This window comes from Vipera berus (assembly GCF_964194415.1).
Source record: "Vipera berus genome assembly, chromosome: 2".
In the NCBI taxonomy this organism is placed as follows: domain Eukaryota; kingdom Metazoa; phylum Chordata; class Lepidosauria; order Squamata; family Viperidae; genus Vipera; species Vipera berus.
This window is the reverse complement of record NC_138203.1, coordinates 166,918,559-166,935,532: the sequence shown is the minus strand read 5'-3', so window position 1 is coordinate 166,935,532 and position 16,974 is coordinate 166,918,559. Positions and strand designations below refer to the sequence as shown.

General features: G+C 37.5%; 1 protein-coding gene across 1 annotated transcript in view; it reads left to right on the top strand.

The window, feature by feature from the left end:
* Positions 1-16,974, top strand: part of CACNA1G (calcium voltage-gated channel subunit alpha1 G) — a gene marked incomplete at its 5' end in the record, with an annotated part of 457,316 nt that overhangs the window by 395,378 nt on the left and 44,964 nt on the right. The window contains 2 exons of the mRNA XM_081320681.1: positions 5,135-5,185; positions 13,789-13,940. Coding sequence (XP_081176807.1) covers positions 5,135-5,185; positions 13,789-13,940 — 203 coding nt within the window. The remainder of the gene's footprint in view (positions 1-5,134; positions 5,186-13,788; positions 13,941-16,974) is intronic.

The following is a 16,974-nucleotide window of genomic DNA, read 5'->3' as shown; positions in this document are numbered from 1 at the left end:
GCTTGGAAATATAATGCATTTACTTGAGAAATACAGATTCTTTTTCTTAACAATGACAACAAAATGTCAAAATAGAAATTAACCAAATAAAATTAACCAATTTGGAATAAATCTACTGAAACCCAAACTTCGTAAAACTATTTACTGTGGAATAAAACTTAGAACTTTTGATGACCACATTAGACTTACATGAAATCTGAGAAACTTCACATGCTGTCTTTCTTACTTCAATTTTTATTTGATTGCAAAAGCAGGAGGTAATGATCAGGTCAGAGGTCACAGGTCAGAGGAACTCTCCATCATTTTGCATGTTTTCTATTGTTCCTGAAATCTATTGTCATGTTACCATTCCATGTGCCCATTCATGGTGTTTCATGTTACAGTCATCTTAATATATTCTGAAACTTTTTCCAATTTTTACTTTTATTATATCCTTTTTAGAGAAGCATCAGTATATCTATGGGAAATTCTCTTTCATTTTAATACGGATGTTTAATCTATTTCTGCTTTGCTTTGCTTTCTATCTGCTTGTTTCATATACTAATTAATAAGGCCATAAACAAATTAATCCACCTCTAATCCTTCTTTATCATACGATAAAGCTGTTTATAAAACTTAAATTTTAACTCTCTTTATTCAAATATAAGGATTCCAGACTGAACGTTCAAAGCTAAGTCATACTGGCACTCTGGTTCCTTATGTTGAGTTCTATGAAACTTCATGTTTTAAAAGAAGAGAGATCTGTTATGAACTATGATGCTATGAGGTGCTCCAGATATCTTTTCACAACTGACATGACACAAGTATGTTGACCTATGTATCAAGAAATGTATATCAAGGGGTTATCAATTTCTTTAATATTAAAGCCATATTTACTTCTTCTGCTAAAATCCTTGGGATTTGGGTTCAGAATGCATGTATTGTGCAAAAGTGAAGAAGCTAGTTGTAGACTGTCTTAATCATATAGCATGTCAGTAAAAAAAACACCCCACAACTGGGTTTCTACTTTCATAATTTCTGCACATCTTCACTTCTATTTACAGTAGAAATGTGGTGAAGGGCATAATATACACCAAATCTTTGGATATATTTTTTGCATAAAGAAGACATAGACTTTTTTCTCATGTTACTCAACTCTACCAGCAATCCTTTTGTCTTCCCAGCTGCAAGTTTTTGCCATTCTTTTTTTTAATGTGCCATTTTAAGAATTGTTGAACTATCTGGAAAAAAAGTCCTGTGAAGAATGAAAGTTCTGAATACTTTTGAAATATTCTACAGAATTGTTCCTCTGACAGGTTTTGGCATAAAAAGGCTGTATCTGGCATGCCATTCTGTACTGCATTTTTAAGGACCTACTTTTTCTCCACCCTTATAATCTGCCTTTAGTTTCTCAATGAATCCTTATTTAAAATTTGATATATTGCCCCGCTGTATAATGTATTTTACCTTAGCTTAGCTTACCTCAGTGTTTCTCAATCTCGGCAACTTAAAGATGTGTGGACTTCAGTTCCCAGAATTCCCCAGGCAGCATTTGTCTGCTTTAGCTCTTATTGCCTTTTTGAGTTGAAGTTGAAGACAACACTTATTCAAGTTGGCCAGGTTGAGAAGCAGTGCCTTGCCTAATTTGTCTTTTTTTTCTGCCAGAAAAGTCATTTTCCTGTTAATTACTTATTGTGTAAGCTTCCTCTAATTACTTTGGGCTGCCTACAGCAGGGCTTTTCAACCAGTGGTAGGGGTACCACCTGTGGTACATTGGCACCTGGCAGGTGGTATGTGACCATCCTAGAAAAGTGGTAGCGGGGGAGGGGAATGAGCTGAACCGGTAGCAGCACCGCACAAGCCTGAGCGAGAGACGGCTGGAGCTGCAGGGCTGTCAGGGCTCAGCGGAAGCACCAGGATTAGCGCCAGGCTCCAGATGGAGTTTGGAATTGATCCTGGCGGTTCTGAGCCCAGAAGAAGCACCGATCAGCTGGAATGTTGAAGCATCTCCAGGGTCTTGTGATTTACATTCAGATGCTTGGCAACTGATTCATATTTATGACAGTCCCAGGGCCATGTGAAGTGACCAAAACCTGCTGAAACCACCCAGCAGACAGGGGAAATAAAAACCAAACACCCCACTCCCGCTGCCGATCGTCAACAGAAATGCTCACAACAATGAAAACCTCAGACAGGAGGAAGAGCGCCACCGGGCAGGCAGGCAGATGTCTTGCTCGGCTGTGGCTTGGGGGACACATTTTTCAGTGTCATTGTAACTTCGAACAGTCACTAAGCAAACTGTTGTAAGTCAAGGACTACCTGTACTTCATCACTTTTTTCCTTTTTTTTTTTTTGCTCATCAAGTTTTTGACACCTTGCTAGGTGACTGGTGGTACTCGGATGTTGCCATATCCTAAAAGTGGTACAATGGGTGAAAAGGTTGAAAAGCCCTGGCCTACAGCACAGACCTCCAGCCATGCTCTTGTTCCTCAGAAGACAGAAATATACAAAACGTTATGTTTCCAGTCATCTGATGTTGCATCAGTAGTGTAACCTTGCTGCTCTCCCAAAATCCCAGAATTAAGGTTTCAGGAATTACATAGAAGTATCTAAGAACAAAAATACAAGCAGTCCAGAAATAAATTTTATAAATCATAATAATTATCTCTAGGGTGTTAGCCCACACTGAAAAAGGTGACTAGAGCTAAAGCAGACAAATGAATTGCAGATTTAAGAATAATTACTCCATTATTGATAAAATTATTTACAATTCTTATTTTTATAATACTATAATAATATTCACAGTCTCATGTTATCAGTAATATTTAACAGTAGTTTTACTTATACATAATAATACAGAACATAAAATAATCTAACTGCATATTATTGTAAATAAACTTTTGATAAGCTAAATTGGAAGAATAAAGCTATACTTAGAGGTAATAAATATAATGGTGGATTCATATATAATGCTTAGCCATAACTTGGTTTGTTACTTTTTACCTCAATGTGATTTGCTAACCCACTTATTATGAGTGATATGCTGTGTGCAAGCTAGATCATTATAGGTTAAGAAATCAGTTTTTGAAAAATCTTGCTTTCGACGCTATTCACCACTATTGCAAATGTTGATTTACTGTTCACATAGTATTATGTGTGAACAGAATCAATATTACATAGTCCAATTTAATTAATAAAGTTATTTAGTATAAACTGTAACAAAACTACAGTCTCCATAACATAATAGAACAATTATGATTCTCACTAATGAGTCTCATTAGAAAAAGTTATAACAAATGTGGTGAACATATAATTGCTTTTTCCCCAACACAGCCTTATTGAAAGCTTTTTGAATAATATGGCTTTTCATTATCCATTAATATTTTTTAAAAAAAATTAATTTCACATCGAGAGGAATAATTCATTTTAAGGGAAACTCTTTCATAATCTAATAGTGCTTTGCAAAATAAAAGGAATGTTAATATACCTTACATTTTAACATCATACAAAAATCAGTGAGGCAAGTAACCACCTGGCACAACATTTTCGTGTTTCTTGAGAAAGTCATAGACACTTTTTACGAACAGCAGAATAGACACTGTCCACACCATGGCTTACTGTAAAGATGATTACCATTTGATAGTCAAGAGCCACATAACCTTTTGGGGGCCAAATTAGCCAAGCTGACATCACACACATACATGTGACATGGGATATTTCAGTTTAAATAAGCTGTGACATACCTATTATATACTTACTCATCTTTCTCATGTGCTGACCACTTCTATATGGGAAGTTTTCAGTTGTCATGGTCAGAGAAGTCTCTGAGGGATGCAAGAAAGGAATTTAAGGGCCACACATGGTTCACCCTAATTTAGTGTCTTTTGGGAACCTAGCCAGTAATCCTGTAGGGAACTTCCATATAAACACTACCAAATAAAATGCTGCTCCTATTTATGTAAACCTCTTCTTCTCTGATTTACAGATTCCTAAAAAATTCTATTATCATGAAAGATTTTTTCCCCTAACAGTAGTTGCTAACCATTATCTCACAGCGGAGAAAGTTATTTTTGTCCTGTGCCACGTATTATTAATTCCAAGGCTCATAATGCAAAAATCATGCAAAGATAAAGCTTATTATGAGCTTCCATGGCTTGTATTACTGGAATAAAAGCATCTCATATGAACATCCAATTAATAATATATACCATCCCCAAGTATCACTCAAAGTAGACAAATTTTCAAGTTTGTTTATGTTCATAATCCAATTTTTCCAGCCATAACTTTATCTGATTTTTTCTGAATTTGTTTGCAATGAAGGTAGCATAAAATTTGCATTTTTAAAAGTTTCACATGCATTTTTGTAAACATCTTAATGTACAAAATATTTAGAAATAATTATCTTTAATATAGTGGTTTTAGCTGCAAACCTTTTCCTAATATATGGATTTTTGCACAGATCTCTCTTACTTTCTCTCTCTTGAGTTGTAAAGTGGTTCACAAAATTTGGAAAAATTACGTATAGATGTATAATTTTCCTGTAATCTGGATGTAAATTCAGGAATTGGATAAAAATTTGCTTTCCGCTAACTGGTAGAAAGAGAATATCTGCTTTAGAAAGGAAACAAAGTCTTCAAGTTGCATTATTCCAAAGAATTTCTAAAGTCCTATTTTTATGCTTAATATCTAACAGAATTAATATGATTAATTTATACACACTCACAAAAGCTATCTTGAAGATTTTAATCTGAGTAGCCAGGTAAGCAGTAGTAATGAGGTTGCAGTAATGTGAGGGGCAGGATTGGAGAAAAAGAAGGATGCATCCTGACCTTCTAGTATAGGCCTCTTGAGGTGGGCATTTTCCAGAAGGGTTGGCACAGACTGAAGAAAGCCAACTGAGGCACCATGTAAAGGATAGCCCATAATATGTCCAGTTTATAAGCTCTGGTGAGTCATAGAACAGAAAGAATCTCTGGCTGTTTCCATGGGGTGTAATTGTGTTCCAGAGTTTGCACAATGCTTCCTTCTAAGGAAGTGCCTTAGCCATTGGGGGGGTCTTGCTTTGCCTTGCCATAATGGTGATGAATGCTGGAAGTGGGATGAAGGGTTTGCCTCCTGTCCTCTCAGGTGATTTAATGACCTTTCATTCTTCTAGATCTAATGCTGGATGATGTAATAATGGACAGCTCAGCCAGTGCAGTGCCAGGTACTGGGATGTCCTTGCCGTCTTTGTCTCACGTGACTTTTCATGCTGTGTGACTTAACGGCTGACCATGGGTTCTTTGAATCATCTCACTAGACTGTGTGTAGTGGAAGGTCTTTCTTTGCTCACTCTCTACTCTGCATGCTTTGTTTTGATTTAAACATCTGCAGGCTTGGCTGATCACTGACACAATTAATTTGGGATATTTGTATGTTGTCTTGGTTTTTGGATAATTTTATTTCTCATCATGAACATTGTCCTCCTTTGCTGCTTTCAGAAAGAGATTTTTGGATGATGTCTGGGTCATCTACTTTAGAGCTATTCTATATGTACCACTCAGCCTTGTAATGTTCTGCCTTTAAACAGCTTGGCCCTTTATACAATTATGGATCCAACAGGCTCTGCCTCTCCTCAATAATTATTCTTTCTAACTTACAGTTTCCATGCTTTTCCTCCAGGTTCTCTGCATGTTCTCTGAGTCCTTCGGGAAAGGGCAGTATATAAATGTAATAAAATAAATAAAAATAAAAATAAAATAAATAAATGTTCCTCTTTTTTTCTGCTGGACCTTGGAGAGAAGCAGAGAGAGAAAAAGAGAAAGAAACACAGTTCTCATTCTGCCCTTCTTGCCAAAATTTAAGGAAATTTAAATAATTCCTTCTCCAAGTTTCCTCAAGAATCTAGAAGAAAATTCCATTGACCATAAGAAAGGCACCAGGCTAACCAATGGAGACTGGTTTTATGCATTTCTGAACCCAGTGTTCTTCCACATTAGAAGGCAGTTTATATTTGCTTAAATTCTTCTAGCATAGCAACAATAGAATAAACCCAGCATGGAAAGAGTGAATGTGCTCACTTTACTTCTAATTGCATCAGGCCTAACTGCCTTTTCCTGTAGGTATCTTGGGTATACCTTATATTCAGATTAGTTTAGGGTGAATTTGATTTACATTCTGGTCATCAGTCCTTTTCATTATCTCTGAGGCTCCAGGTATTTGTACATGGAACATGCGTAAGGCATGGGAAGAAAGACTCTGCGGAAGTTAGATGGTATTACCAAAGCCACATGTTTCAGAGTTATAATAAAAAGCTGCATTCTCTTATTTCATAATATATCATCTTATAGAGCAGGCATGTCAAAATCACAAGATCATGTGACATCGCGTGACATATCATGACTTTTTCCCCATTGCTGGCAATGGGGTGGGCACAGTTTCAGCATGACACATCCAGCCTGCGGGCCTGGAGTTTGACATGCCTGTTTTAGAGGAAGGATCTGTAGACTGTTTGCTAATTTCTCAGTTCCAGTCCATGTACTGAAATAAAGATGGGTGGTTGGACTCAAGTCTAGATGTCTAAGCAGGAATACTAACTGGGGTGACCATACTAATGAGGTAAATTTCTTCTCTCTGGCAATGGAGGGAGGGAGCAACTGGAGCCCTGTCCTTCTGGCCACAGCCGCATCCTACCCAATACATTTGAAGAAGGAATTCAGACAGGAAGAGTGTAAACTGATTCTATTGGATAGTGGTGGAAGGAGGTTGCAATTTCCACATTTTAGAAAGTAAGTTCTCTTAAATTTCCCTGGGCACCAACTCCTAAACTGGGTGAGTTCTTAAAATTAAAGCCCATCCTATAACCATGACAAAACAGCTAGCTTTGTACTATAGTTTGAAATTTAGAACAGCAAGAATGCCTCTATCTTTTGAATCTTGTAATTTTTTTAAATTTAACATTGTTTTTTTTCTACTCTATATAAATTTGCTAACAATTTTTTGCCATTTTTGTTACTTTTTTCTAAAATCAGAATTTGGTGCCCATGGAAAGATACAAGTTCATTTTATTTTATCTTATTTTTCTTAAGATGATTTTAGAAGTGCCGAAACCAGCAACCACATGCTCTGCTGTGGAGTTGACGTTAATAACTACTTTGCTTACATGAAAAGATATGACAGAAATAGATAATAATGCAGCTGAACATCAAGGAAGAAAGTTGGGAAGTAGTCAATGGCTCTATGGAAATTTACTAGCTTGAGCACTTTGGCTGCCTTGAGCAGAACATAGGATAGAATTTATCTTCCTGGTCCATTTTTGAGGCCTTGTCTTAAATTTGGATGGCTTAGCTAGCGTTAGTCCTATGAAGTAATCCGGACAAAGAAGGATAACCATGAGTACTAATTTATTATTTTGATGTATTGCAGCCTCCCAATCCAAAAAAATTGGGTTGCTTACAACATCTAATATGCAATTTAAAACAATTAAAACAATAACAAATGACAGCAAAGCAAACTCAGACAAAAACACACATAACAATAAAAAATATGGCAAGGCCTACTTTATCATAGCTGAGCATCTTGTCAGCTCTAAATGAGAAGAAGACACTCTCAGGATTTACACCTTTGGCAAGCCAAGACTTGTGACATTGAATTTGACAAATGAGCTGAGCAGCCTAGAGGCAATTAGCAGGGAACCTTTTTCAAGTCGGCCAATTACTTCATGGTGCTGGCAGCTAAATGGGTGCAGTGCCTCTTCAAGGAGGGCGTCCTATATCACTGTGCCTGATGTGCCATGTTCATCTGAAATGCAGCTCTGAAAGAACACCTAGAATTACATTTAAAAAAAACAATGAAAAAGAATAAGCCAGAAAATATTTATCCATATATTATGACTTAATTAAAATTGACCCAGCTTGTTTTACTGAATCCTAAATCTCCTTAACATTGCTGTTTCCTACATTTCATTTCAGTGTGTTTGTATATCTATATTCTCCATATGGGCTGGGAGGCTAAACCTGGGTCTCCTTTTGGACAGATATTAGGAGAACATCTCTTAGATGTGCAATTTCAGTGTGGTTAAATACTCATTGTACATATTTGAGTGTTTCATTATGTTTTGAATGTGTTGGGTTCAAAAAGGGCCATTCATCACGGCAGGCTCAGAAATAATCTCGTAATTCTTGGCTTTTGTATATATTATTTTCAAAGCGGTACTTGGTGTTTCTTCGTTGCTGTCTGAGACTCGTATTAGTGCTATCATATGTAATCTGCAGTGCTTGTTAGTGTGAAAAGACAGTATCTAAACGTGTGAGTTGCAAGGAAACAAGGAATGCTACATCACCTTGTGCAAACTTTCCTTATTCAAATGAGTAATTTGTACGTGAAAATGCAGGTTGTCTATTCTTGCTTTTGCATTTTACAAGCTGAACCATGTGGGAAAATATGTTCTATATTTGCATAATCTCTTTCTGTTGATTGCTGGTTTGGAGTGGATATTTCATTTTTTGGAAGATGCTGCCTCTTATAACTAAAAATCTCAATGGGAATAATTTAATCATTTTCCACATTGCTTTTTTTAATGTCATTCACTAAAAAGACTAATAAAGCTACTTCTTTAAATGTCAACATTCCTTCCATGCACATCACCTTCAACTTAATATTCCCTGGACAGTTTGTAAATCCAGCTGCTTAGTGATATTGCTTGCCTGTGACCTCTCCTCCATTCTATGAAAGCTTGAGGCAGCATTCAACTCCCTGCCTGTGAAACATTAAGCAACCAGCCACTTCACGTGCCATTCAAAATGATACATAAATGCCAATGCTATTAGACTGCTGGTTACAGCTGCCGCACCAGATCTCTTCACAGCATCATTCTAGAAAATCTATAGGGAAGAAAAAAAGAAGAGTAAGTTTTCCTGGCTTCAGGTTATATGATGAATAAAAGACTGCCTTCCCACTGATGCTATGTGTGAGTTGGATGGCCATATAAATTTGTTTAATTCATAAATATTCTAGTCACAATGTGGCTAAGGCAGTAGTAGCACACACACATATGTGTGTGTGTGTGTGTGTGTGTGTGTGTGTAAATTTTTTAGATTGCTAACAAAGAATTAAAGGGAGACTGATATGCATTTCAAACTTATTTGTTTTCATCAGTCAGCCATACCCATACTGATGAAAACAAATAAGTTTGAAATGCATATCAGTCTCCCTTTAATTCTTTGTTAGCAATTTAAAAAATTTACACAAATATGAGCTGTCACTGTTGTGACTACTGCCTGTCGATGGCCTTTGGTTAGGCTGAAACAGGAAATAAAGATTTGTCCCATGTTTGGGGCCTAGCAAGGTAATCTAAATAGTTAACAAGCATTTAACATATATATATATATATATATATATATATATATATATATATATATATATATATATATATATATATATGATAATATGATCACATTTTAAAATTTCTCTCTGGTGTGAACATTAAGTAAAAAAATAATAAACATCAAGAGAGAGATGGGAATTGACAAGTAGTTCTCCACATGATTTGAGAGGGTAAATTACCTACTACGATCATGAATAGATATCTGAAAACCAACTACAGGTTACAGGGCAGATACTTTGCTATTTATAGAAAAAGCAACTTTGTTCTCATTTTACTTTTTGACGGAATCAGGATGAGTTTAAATCAATGCATGTCCACTCCGTTTCCTCTGGGCCATAATACAGCAGCTTGATTTAAAACCTGTTTTGATCATCTGTCAATATCTTGTGCTTACTGTGGGCTTTTTGGTGGATATCTCCCAGTTGATGCATGTTCTTACTCAATCATTTTATCTTCTTTCCTCCCTTTTCTCTCCTTTACCTACACACACATAAACAGTCACAGACCCCACTGGTTTCTCAGTGACAGGATGCTATCTCAATTTTTCTAGAATCTTCCAGACTAATTGCAGCATCCTGTCATCTTAAATCCCAATGTATTGTAGCAGTATTTGTGGTATTGTGTTATTTGGTGTGACTCATCATTTGAACAGGTGTCTGTATTTCCCAAGATATATATGTACAGGTACAAACAATGTTGTTTCGAAAGGAGGGCATGGATTTAAGGTATATATAAAAAATGTCTAAATACCAATATTTACAAACAGTCATAAATCTGGCTTCTTTATATCTCCTAAAAAGAAATAATATTGGTATTTGAAAATAAGGTTCCTGCCCTCTTAAAATCAGGAGCTGTTACTTTAAAACCCACAAGAAGCATGGTGTCACTATGTGTGGTTCTTTGCAAAGTAAAAGATATAATTTCTACTAATATGCATGACTGCAATGCCAAGCATGACAAAGCTAGTGGTTAGCAAGATTTAGAAGCAGGGCTTATTAAATACCATATTAATAACTTTATTGGCAGATGCAGAGCCATTAATAAAATACGACATTACAAATTTATCACAATAATTTTAATTGTAATTTTTTTAAAAAACTGGAGATAGTGAATGCCCTTGAATCACAGGATAGGATATTAGTTGGAAATACATGGTGAAGACAGACTAAACAAAGTGCAGGAGGCGAAAGGAGCTGTTGGAATATGCAGATTTTTTTGTCATTTAAAAGTTCATTTTTTTCCCTCCAAATCGGGAGAATTGATACCCAAATCTTCCTTGGATATCAAAGGAAAAATCCAAAGCTGGCGGGACCAGTCTCAATCGCCAGTGTCTAAGCCATGACTGATATACTTCCCTCTATTGTTCAGAACTGTTTTGCAACTGTTTCTAAGCATTTTCCTTTTTTTAAAAAAATGGATAAATAAGTGAATCGAAAAACAGATAAAAAGACACATGGCATTTTGGGAACAAAAGGAGGAAGAAAACAAAATAAGGTGAACTTTTCACCTGAGGAGGTATATGGAGAGGCAAGGCTGATAGCGATCTGGGATTCACCTATATATACATATATATGTTGTTTAATCTGTGAAGCTGAATTCACACACTGCAGGTGAATAACCTCCCTGTGCTTTTATTTAAATACAAGGTCTGTCTTCACCCACAGCATAAGAAATGGGAAATGAGCAACCCTGCTTATAAGATTATGCTACCACATGCTTTGTTGCTATGCAGGTAATATTTGCAATCTAAGTATAAATCCCTGCTATATATTAACAGCCTCTTTTGTTATTGTTTGGAATTAATCTGCCAGTCATAGCTGAACCCTTGGATGCCAGTGCAATTATTCATAAATAAATTGTCCCAAATAAAAGAAAAGAAATTGTAACATTTTTTCGCTGCCTGAATGTGAATTATGGATAAGCATTGAACAATAAGAGATCAGCAAATTAGAATAGGGCTTCTCTTTGAAAGTATAACTTGGTTCATAGCCAGGGCTCCAGTTCAAAACTTAATTTTATTCAGACATTTTAGTTAATTTCCTCTTCAGAGTTTTGCATAATGCCATTGAGATATCTCTGTTTTTATGCATATTTATGCAGAATGTTACAGTTCTGATGAAAGTTGTGATTCTGCCAGCTACCAACCTGTCTAGATTTTTTGCCGTTCTTTTTAGAAATGAATTGAGCATTCAGATTCATCTTGTATGTCTCAATTTCCATATTATAACATGACATTCAAGATCAGACAGCATATAGACTAGCAGCAAGTTCTCTCTTTGAAAAACTGGTGCAAATATTTAGGATCATTTGAAGAAAACTCACAATACAACACTTTCCTTTTACTTGTCAGTTCCAAAAAGTAGAGTCTCAAGAAGATTTTTTTTTTCTCTTCGACAAGCAAGAGATATGCAGTGTCAATCCTGCCTACAAAAATAATCCTATTCTCAGCCCCTTCCATATCTAGACAATCATTTTACTCAGGAAAAACAGATTTGTGCTATCATTCCTAACATAATGTGTTGACTCCTGACAACTTCACAGGTATCATGCACATTTGATTCTTTCATATCAAATCAGATGGAAAGATAACACAAATGTTTATTTATGTGGAGGGATCTTTATATGTGGAGCTGTTATTTACTTGAGGTTTGCAGACAGAAACAAGAACGTCCTTCTGCCATGCAAAAGGACTACTGAGTCCCTAAGATGGAATTAGAACATCAACCTTTTAGTACCTAGGAGACGAGCTAGATCAGACATGTCAAACACAAGGCCCGGGGGCCGGATCCGGCCCGCGAAGCAGTTTCATGCGGCCTGCGAAGCCATCCTGGAAACAGTGAGGGAACGGCCCCCACTTCCTTGGCCCTGGCCCAGAGACCCTCCTCCTGCCAGAGACCCTCAGATCTGTCCCACTCCTGCCCAGGCCCCCATAGGCACCCTTGATGCGAACGATGTAGAGCTGGCCATGCCCACCCAGTAGGCCATATGCACTCTAGCCATGCCCACCCAGTAGGCCACGCCCACCCAGGCCACACCCACCAGGCCCCCTGAGGGCAACCGCAATGCTGATGCGGCCCTCAATGAAATTGAGTTTGACACCCCTGAGCTAGATGATCTCTACATGCAAAACTGATGACTCCTAAATGTAGCTTTTCTTTATAATCACAAATAGCCACACTTCCCCTACCCCAAATGAATTCTTATATTTACTCAGTGTTGCTAAATACCATACCATTCAATTCCTTTGGCTCAGTCATGTTCATAACCAGTTGATCATTTAATTGCAGGCATAATGTTATCTCTGACATCTTCAAGACAGTGCCTTTCATTTAAGGTTGCATTATAATGCCTCTTCGAAAATTGCCCTGAATTACAGACTTGACATTTCCTCATTAGAGATTAGATGTGTAATGAGTTTATCTGCTGGAACATTCAGGGTCTAAAGAGAGAGTGTCATCCCTGATGCAGCCAAACCTCAGGGATTCACAGGAATGGCTGCATTTTAGCAGTCACACTTAAATGGAAGATCATTTAGTTCTGAGCATTCAGAAAACATTTTTTTCACAAACTGTTTTCCTGAAATCAAGAACAAGATGTTTCCACTTTTTTCTCTCTACTCCTTTAGCATGTATTTTGAAATGCTCTTGGGGTGTTTGTTTTTGTTTGTTTGTTTGTTTAGATGTCTTACAATCGTGTATCTCCTTTTCCTTTTAAGTTTTTGTATTTTACTGTAAAATGCTACTCTCACACAGTATCCTTTTATCTGTTCACTGTCTTAAGTGCCCTAAGTTCTTGGATAAACTGTAGAGCACAAGCTTGACATATACAAGGTTCCAGGTTATCTGGACATTGTAAAACAAAAGGTGTATGTCGCAGACATGTAAGCATTCCACCACAGCATTTCTATCCTAAATATGTCATGAATGATCTCTACATGTAAGACTACTATTGTCAAAAGGCTTTGTATATTGTTTCCAAGTTGCCCCAAACTTTGATTTTTTTCCCCAAAATTTTTATGTTTTTCAATATCTCATGCTAATGCTTCAAGCTGCTGTTATTATGTATAATAAAATTGGTCACATACTACTAAGTCTGGTAGTTTTTTCCCCCTTCTACAGCAATAACAAGAAAATGTAATATATTTAAACAATAATCTTTTTACTAAGATTATTTTGAAACCTGAAATGATGTTATGCTTCACTCACCTTATATCTAGCTACAGAAGCCCGGCTGTTGTGCATGTTTTATTGGAATTGCTAGAACAGGTATATGAATGTACTGTCTTGCTGTGCATTAATTACAGTAGTTTGTAAACACATTTGCCCTACCCCACTTCTGTGGGGGGGGAGAAATCTTACTTAAATGAATCTGAAAGCCAGTGCTGAACCTGGCCTTGAGAAAAAGGGATTGTTTTCTGAACTGCTCTTTCACTTTTTCCTTTTCAGAAGCACAGTGTAAACCGTATTACTCTGATTATTCTCGCTTCCGACTTCTGATTCACCAAATGTGCACCACCCATTATCTGGATTTATTCATCACAGGTGTGATTGGGCTCAATGTCATCACCATGGCCATGGAGCATTACCACCAGCCCAAGGTAGGATAGAAGAGTATTGGTCAATGGTGGATATTAGCATCATTGCTAGAAAGAATTAGAACTGCATTTCTGTTAATTATAATAGAATAATTGGTAGTGGCATGTTGCTAGAGAGATCTTCACTTTCTTCACTTGGATGGCACTGGGGATCAGAGACTCAGTTCCTTTAGTTCTGATTGTTACGTACACACACACACACACACACACACACACACACACACACACACACACACAAACTTAAATGTTGGATTTTAGCCAAATATGATTGACTTGAATACTTTAAGATACTCTTTCGCAAACCCTACATTTCTCTCTCTCTCTCTCTCTCTCTCTCTCTCACACACACACACACACACACACACACACACACACACACACACACAGAGACACACACAAAATCATATCTGCACTTTTGACACTTTGATATTTTTCCAAGAGTTATGCAGTATTTGCAGATGACATCAATTCATAGCCAAATTCATGAAGATCAGATAAGCTGCATTCCTATGGCGTCAGGGAAACATCTAGGAAACATGGTTTCCCTGGATTGGGGACATGCAATATGCATTGTATATTACAAACTAAATGCAAGAATGAGTTACAGAAGCTACAAGGTTGCTTTCCACTGAAGGGCTTTTATTATGTATAAAATAATCCTAAAAGTTGAACATTCTGCGTAATTTCTTTCAGTCCCAAAGCTTTTTGGTACTAACAGCCTTCTTTCCATTAACTGTTCAGATTTTCAGATATCTAAATAATCTGTTACAAAAAATGCATGAATGAATATGCTGAAAAATTAAGTAAAGATTAACTCAGGTAATAAGCCTTCTTGGGTTTACATCTGAAACCTCCTTGGTGGATAAAACTCAGTGGGAAATTCTAAAGGTCTCCTTTTTTTAAGCTTACGGAAGTTGGAAAGTGCCATTTAGGCCAATGAGTCCACTATGTTTCTCTGAACGGAATCCTGATTAAACACCCAACCAGATGGCTGCCACAGCTCCAGTGACTGGGGCGGGGCCAGTGTCTGTATAACTGGCTCCTTTGCTGAATCACAGAATTTGTTCCTTTGATGTTAATTGCTGCTAAGATACTGTAGAAGCAGTCAAGATTCTGAACACCAGTTGTGCCAAAGGTAGTCTTTCCCAAGGAAGGGCTAAATTTGGTGACTTTTTAACATTCAGGATGCTTTCTCCTCTCAAGACACTCAGCATGTAAAGCCGGTTTTCTGCTTTTAACCACATGATAATTACTAGCTTTAGCACTGTACAGTATATCTGAATGCTGTATGTTTATTCTGCCTGTGTCATTATGGAGACATACATACAGAAGGATGCATGCAATTCTTTTGAAGCTTTTGTGCTCATTGTGAAGTTTAAGGCAACAGATGTGTCAATCTACTTAGTTCTGTGGGTGTTTTAGTGTTCTCTAAGCTTACTTTTCTTCTTAGAGATGACTCATTATCAGACTAGGTAACATGTTATAGAAATGCCTGCAAGGAAAAACAAAGGGCAAATACCATCAAGAACCAGCCAAACTCCCAAATACAGTATATTCTCCACTACTGCAGCTATCTATTTTCGTCTGATGATGACTAACACTGCCAATTTTATATCCTCTTGCATTTAATTTATGGCTGTTTACATGTGAAAAGCATTTCCAATTTTAGAATATAGAAAATGGCCACAATAAGCCTCAACTTCTTCTCTTCTCAATTCAGACTATCAGAATTAGTCTGATAATGAATCCTTCACCGAAAAACTAGAAGAAGCCAGTTTTTCTGAGATTTTGACCTTTCCACCAGACACACCTCAGTTCAAAATCCACTATAAATGTAATGCATCCAACCATATAAATACATCGTGGGGATTAAATGGACTTCTTGTTGTCAGTTGCGAAGTCGTGTCCGACCCATCGCAACCCCATGGACAACATTCCTCCAGGCCTTCCTGTCCTCTACCATCTTCTGGAGTCCATTTAGGCTCACTCCTACTGCTTCAGTGACTCCATCCAGCCACCTCATTCTCTGTCATCCCGTTCTTCTCTTGCCCTCAACCTTTCCCAGCATTAGGCTCTTCTCCAGTGAGTCCTTCCTTCTCATTAGGTGGCCAAAGTATTTGAGTTTCAACTTCAGGATCTGGCCTTCTAAAGAGCAGTCAGGGTTGATCTCTTCTAGGACTGACCGGTTTGATTGCCTTGCAGTCCAAGGGACTCGCAGGAGTCTTCTCTAGCACCATAGTTCAAAGGCTTGAATTCTTTGGCGCTCGGCCTTTCTTATGGTCCAGCTTTCACTGCCATACATTGCAACTGGGAAGACCATAGCCTTGACTATACACACTTTTGTTGGCAGGGTGATGTCTCTGCTTTTTAGTGTGCTGTCTAGATTTGCCATGGCTTTCCTCCCCAGGAGCAAGCGTCTTTTAATTTCTTGGCTGCAGTCCCCGTCTGCGGTGATCTTGGAGCCCAGGAAAATAAAATCTGTCACTACCTCCATTTCTTCCCCATCAATTTGCCAGGAACTGAGAGGGCCGGATGCCGTGATCTTGGTTTTCTTAATGTTTAGTTTCAACCCAACTTTTGCACTCTCCTTCTTCACTCACAACAAGAGGCTCTTTAGTTCCTCCTCACTTTCTGCCATTAGACTGGTATCATCTGCATATCTTAGGTTGTTGATATTTCTTCCGGCAATCTTAATTTCAACTTTTGATTCATCTAGCCCTGCCTTTCTCATGATGTGCTCTGCATATACATTAAACAGGCAGGGTGACAGTATACAGCCTTGCCGGACTCCTTTCCCAATTTTGAACCAATCAGTGGTTCCGTGTCCAGTTCTCACTGTTGCTTCTTGACCCGTATATAGGTTGCTCAAGAGACAAATAAGATGGTCTGGTACTCCCATCTCTTTAAGAACTTGCCACAGTTTGTTGTGATCCACACAATTTAGCTTAGTCCATAAAGCAGAAGTAGATGTTTTTTCTGGAACTCCCTAGCTTTCTCCATGATCCAGCATATCTTGGCAATTTGATCTCTAGTTCCT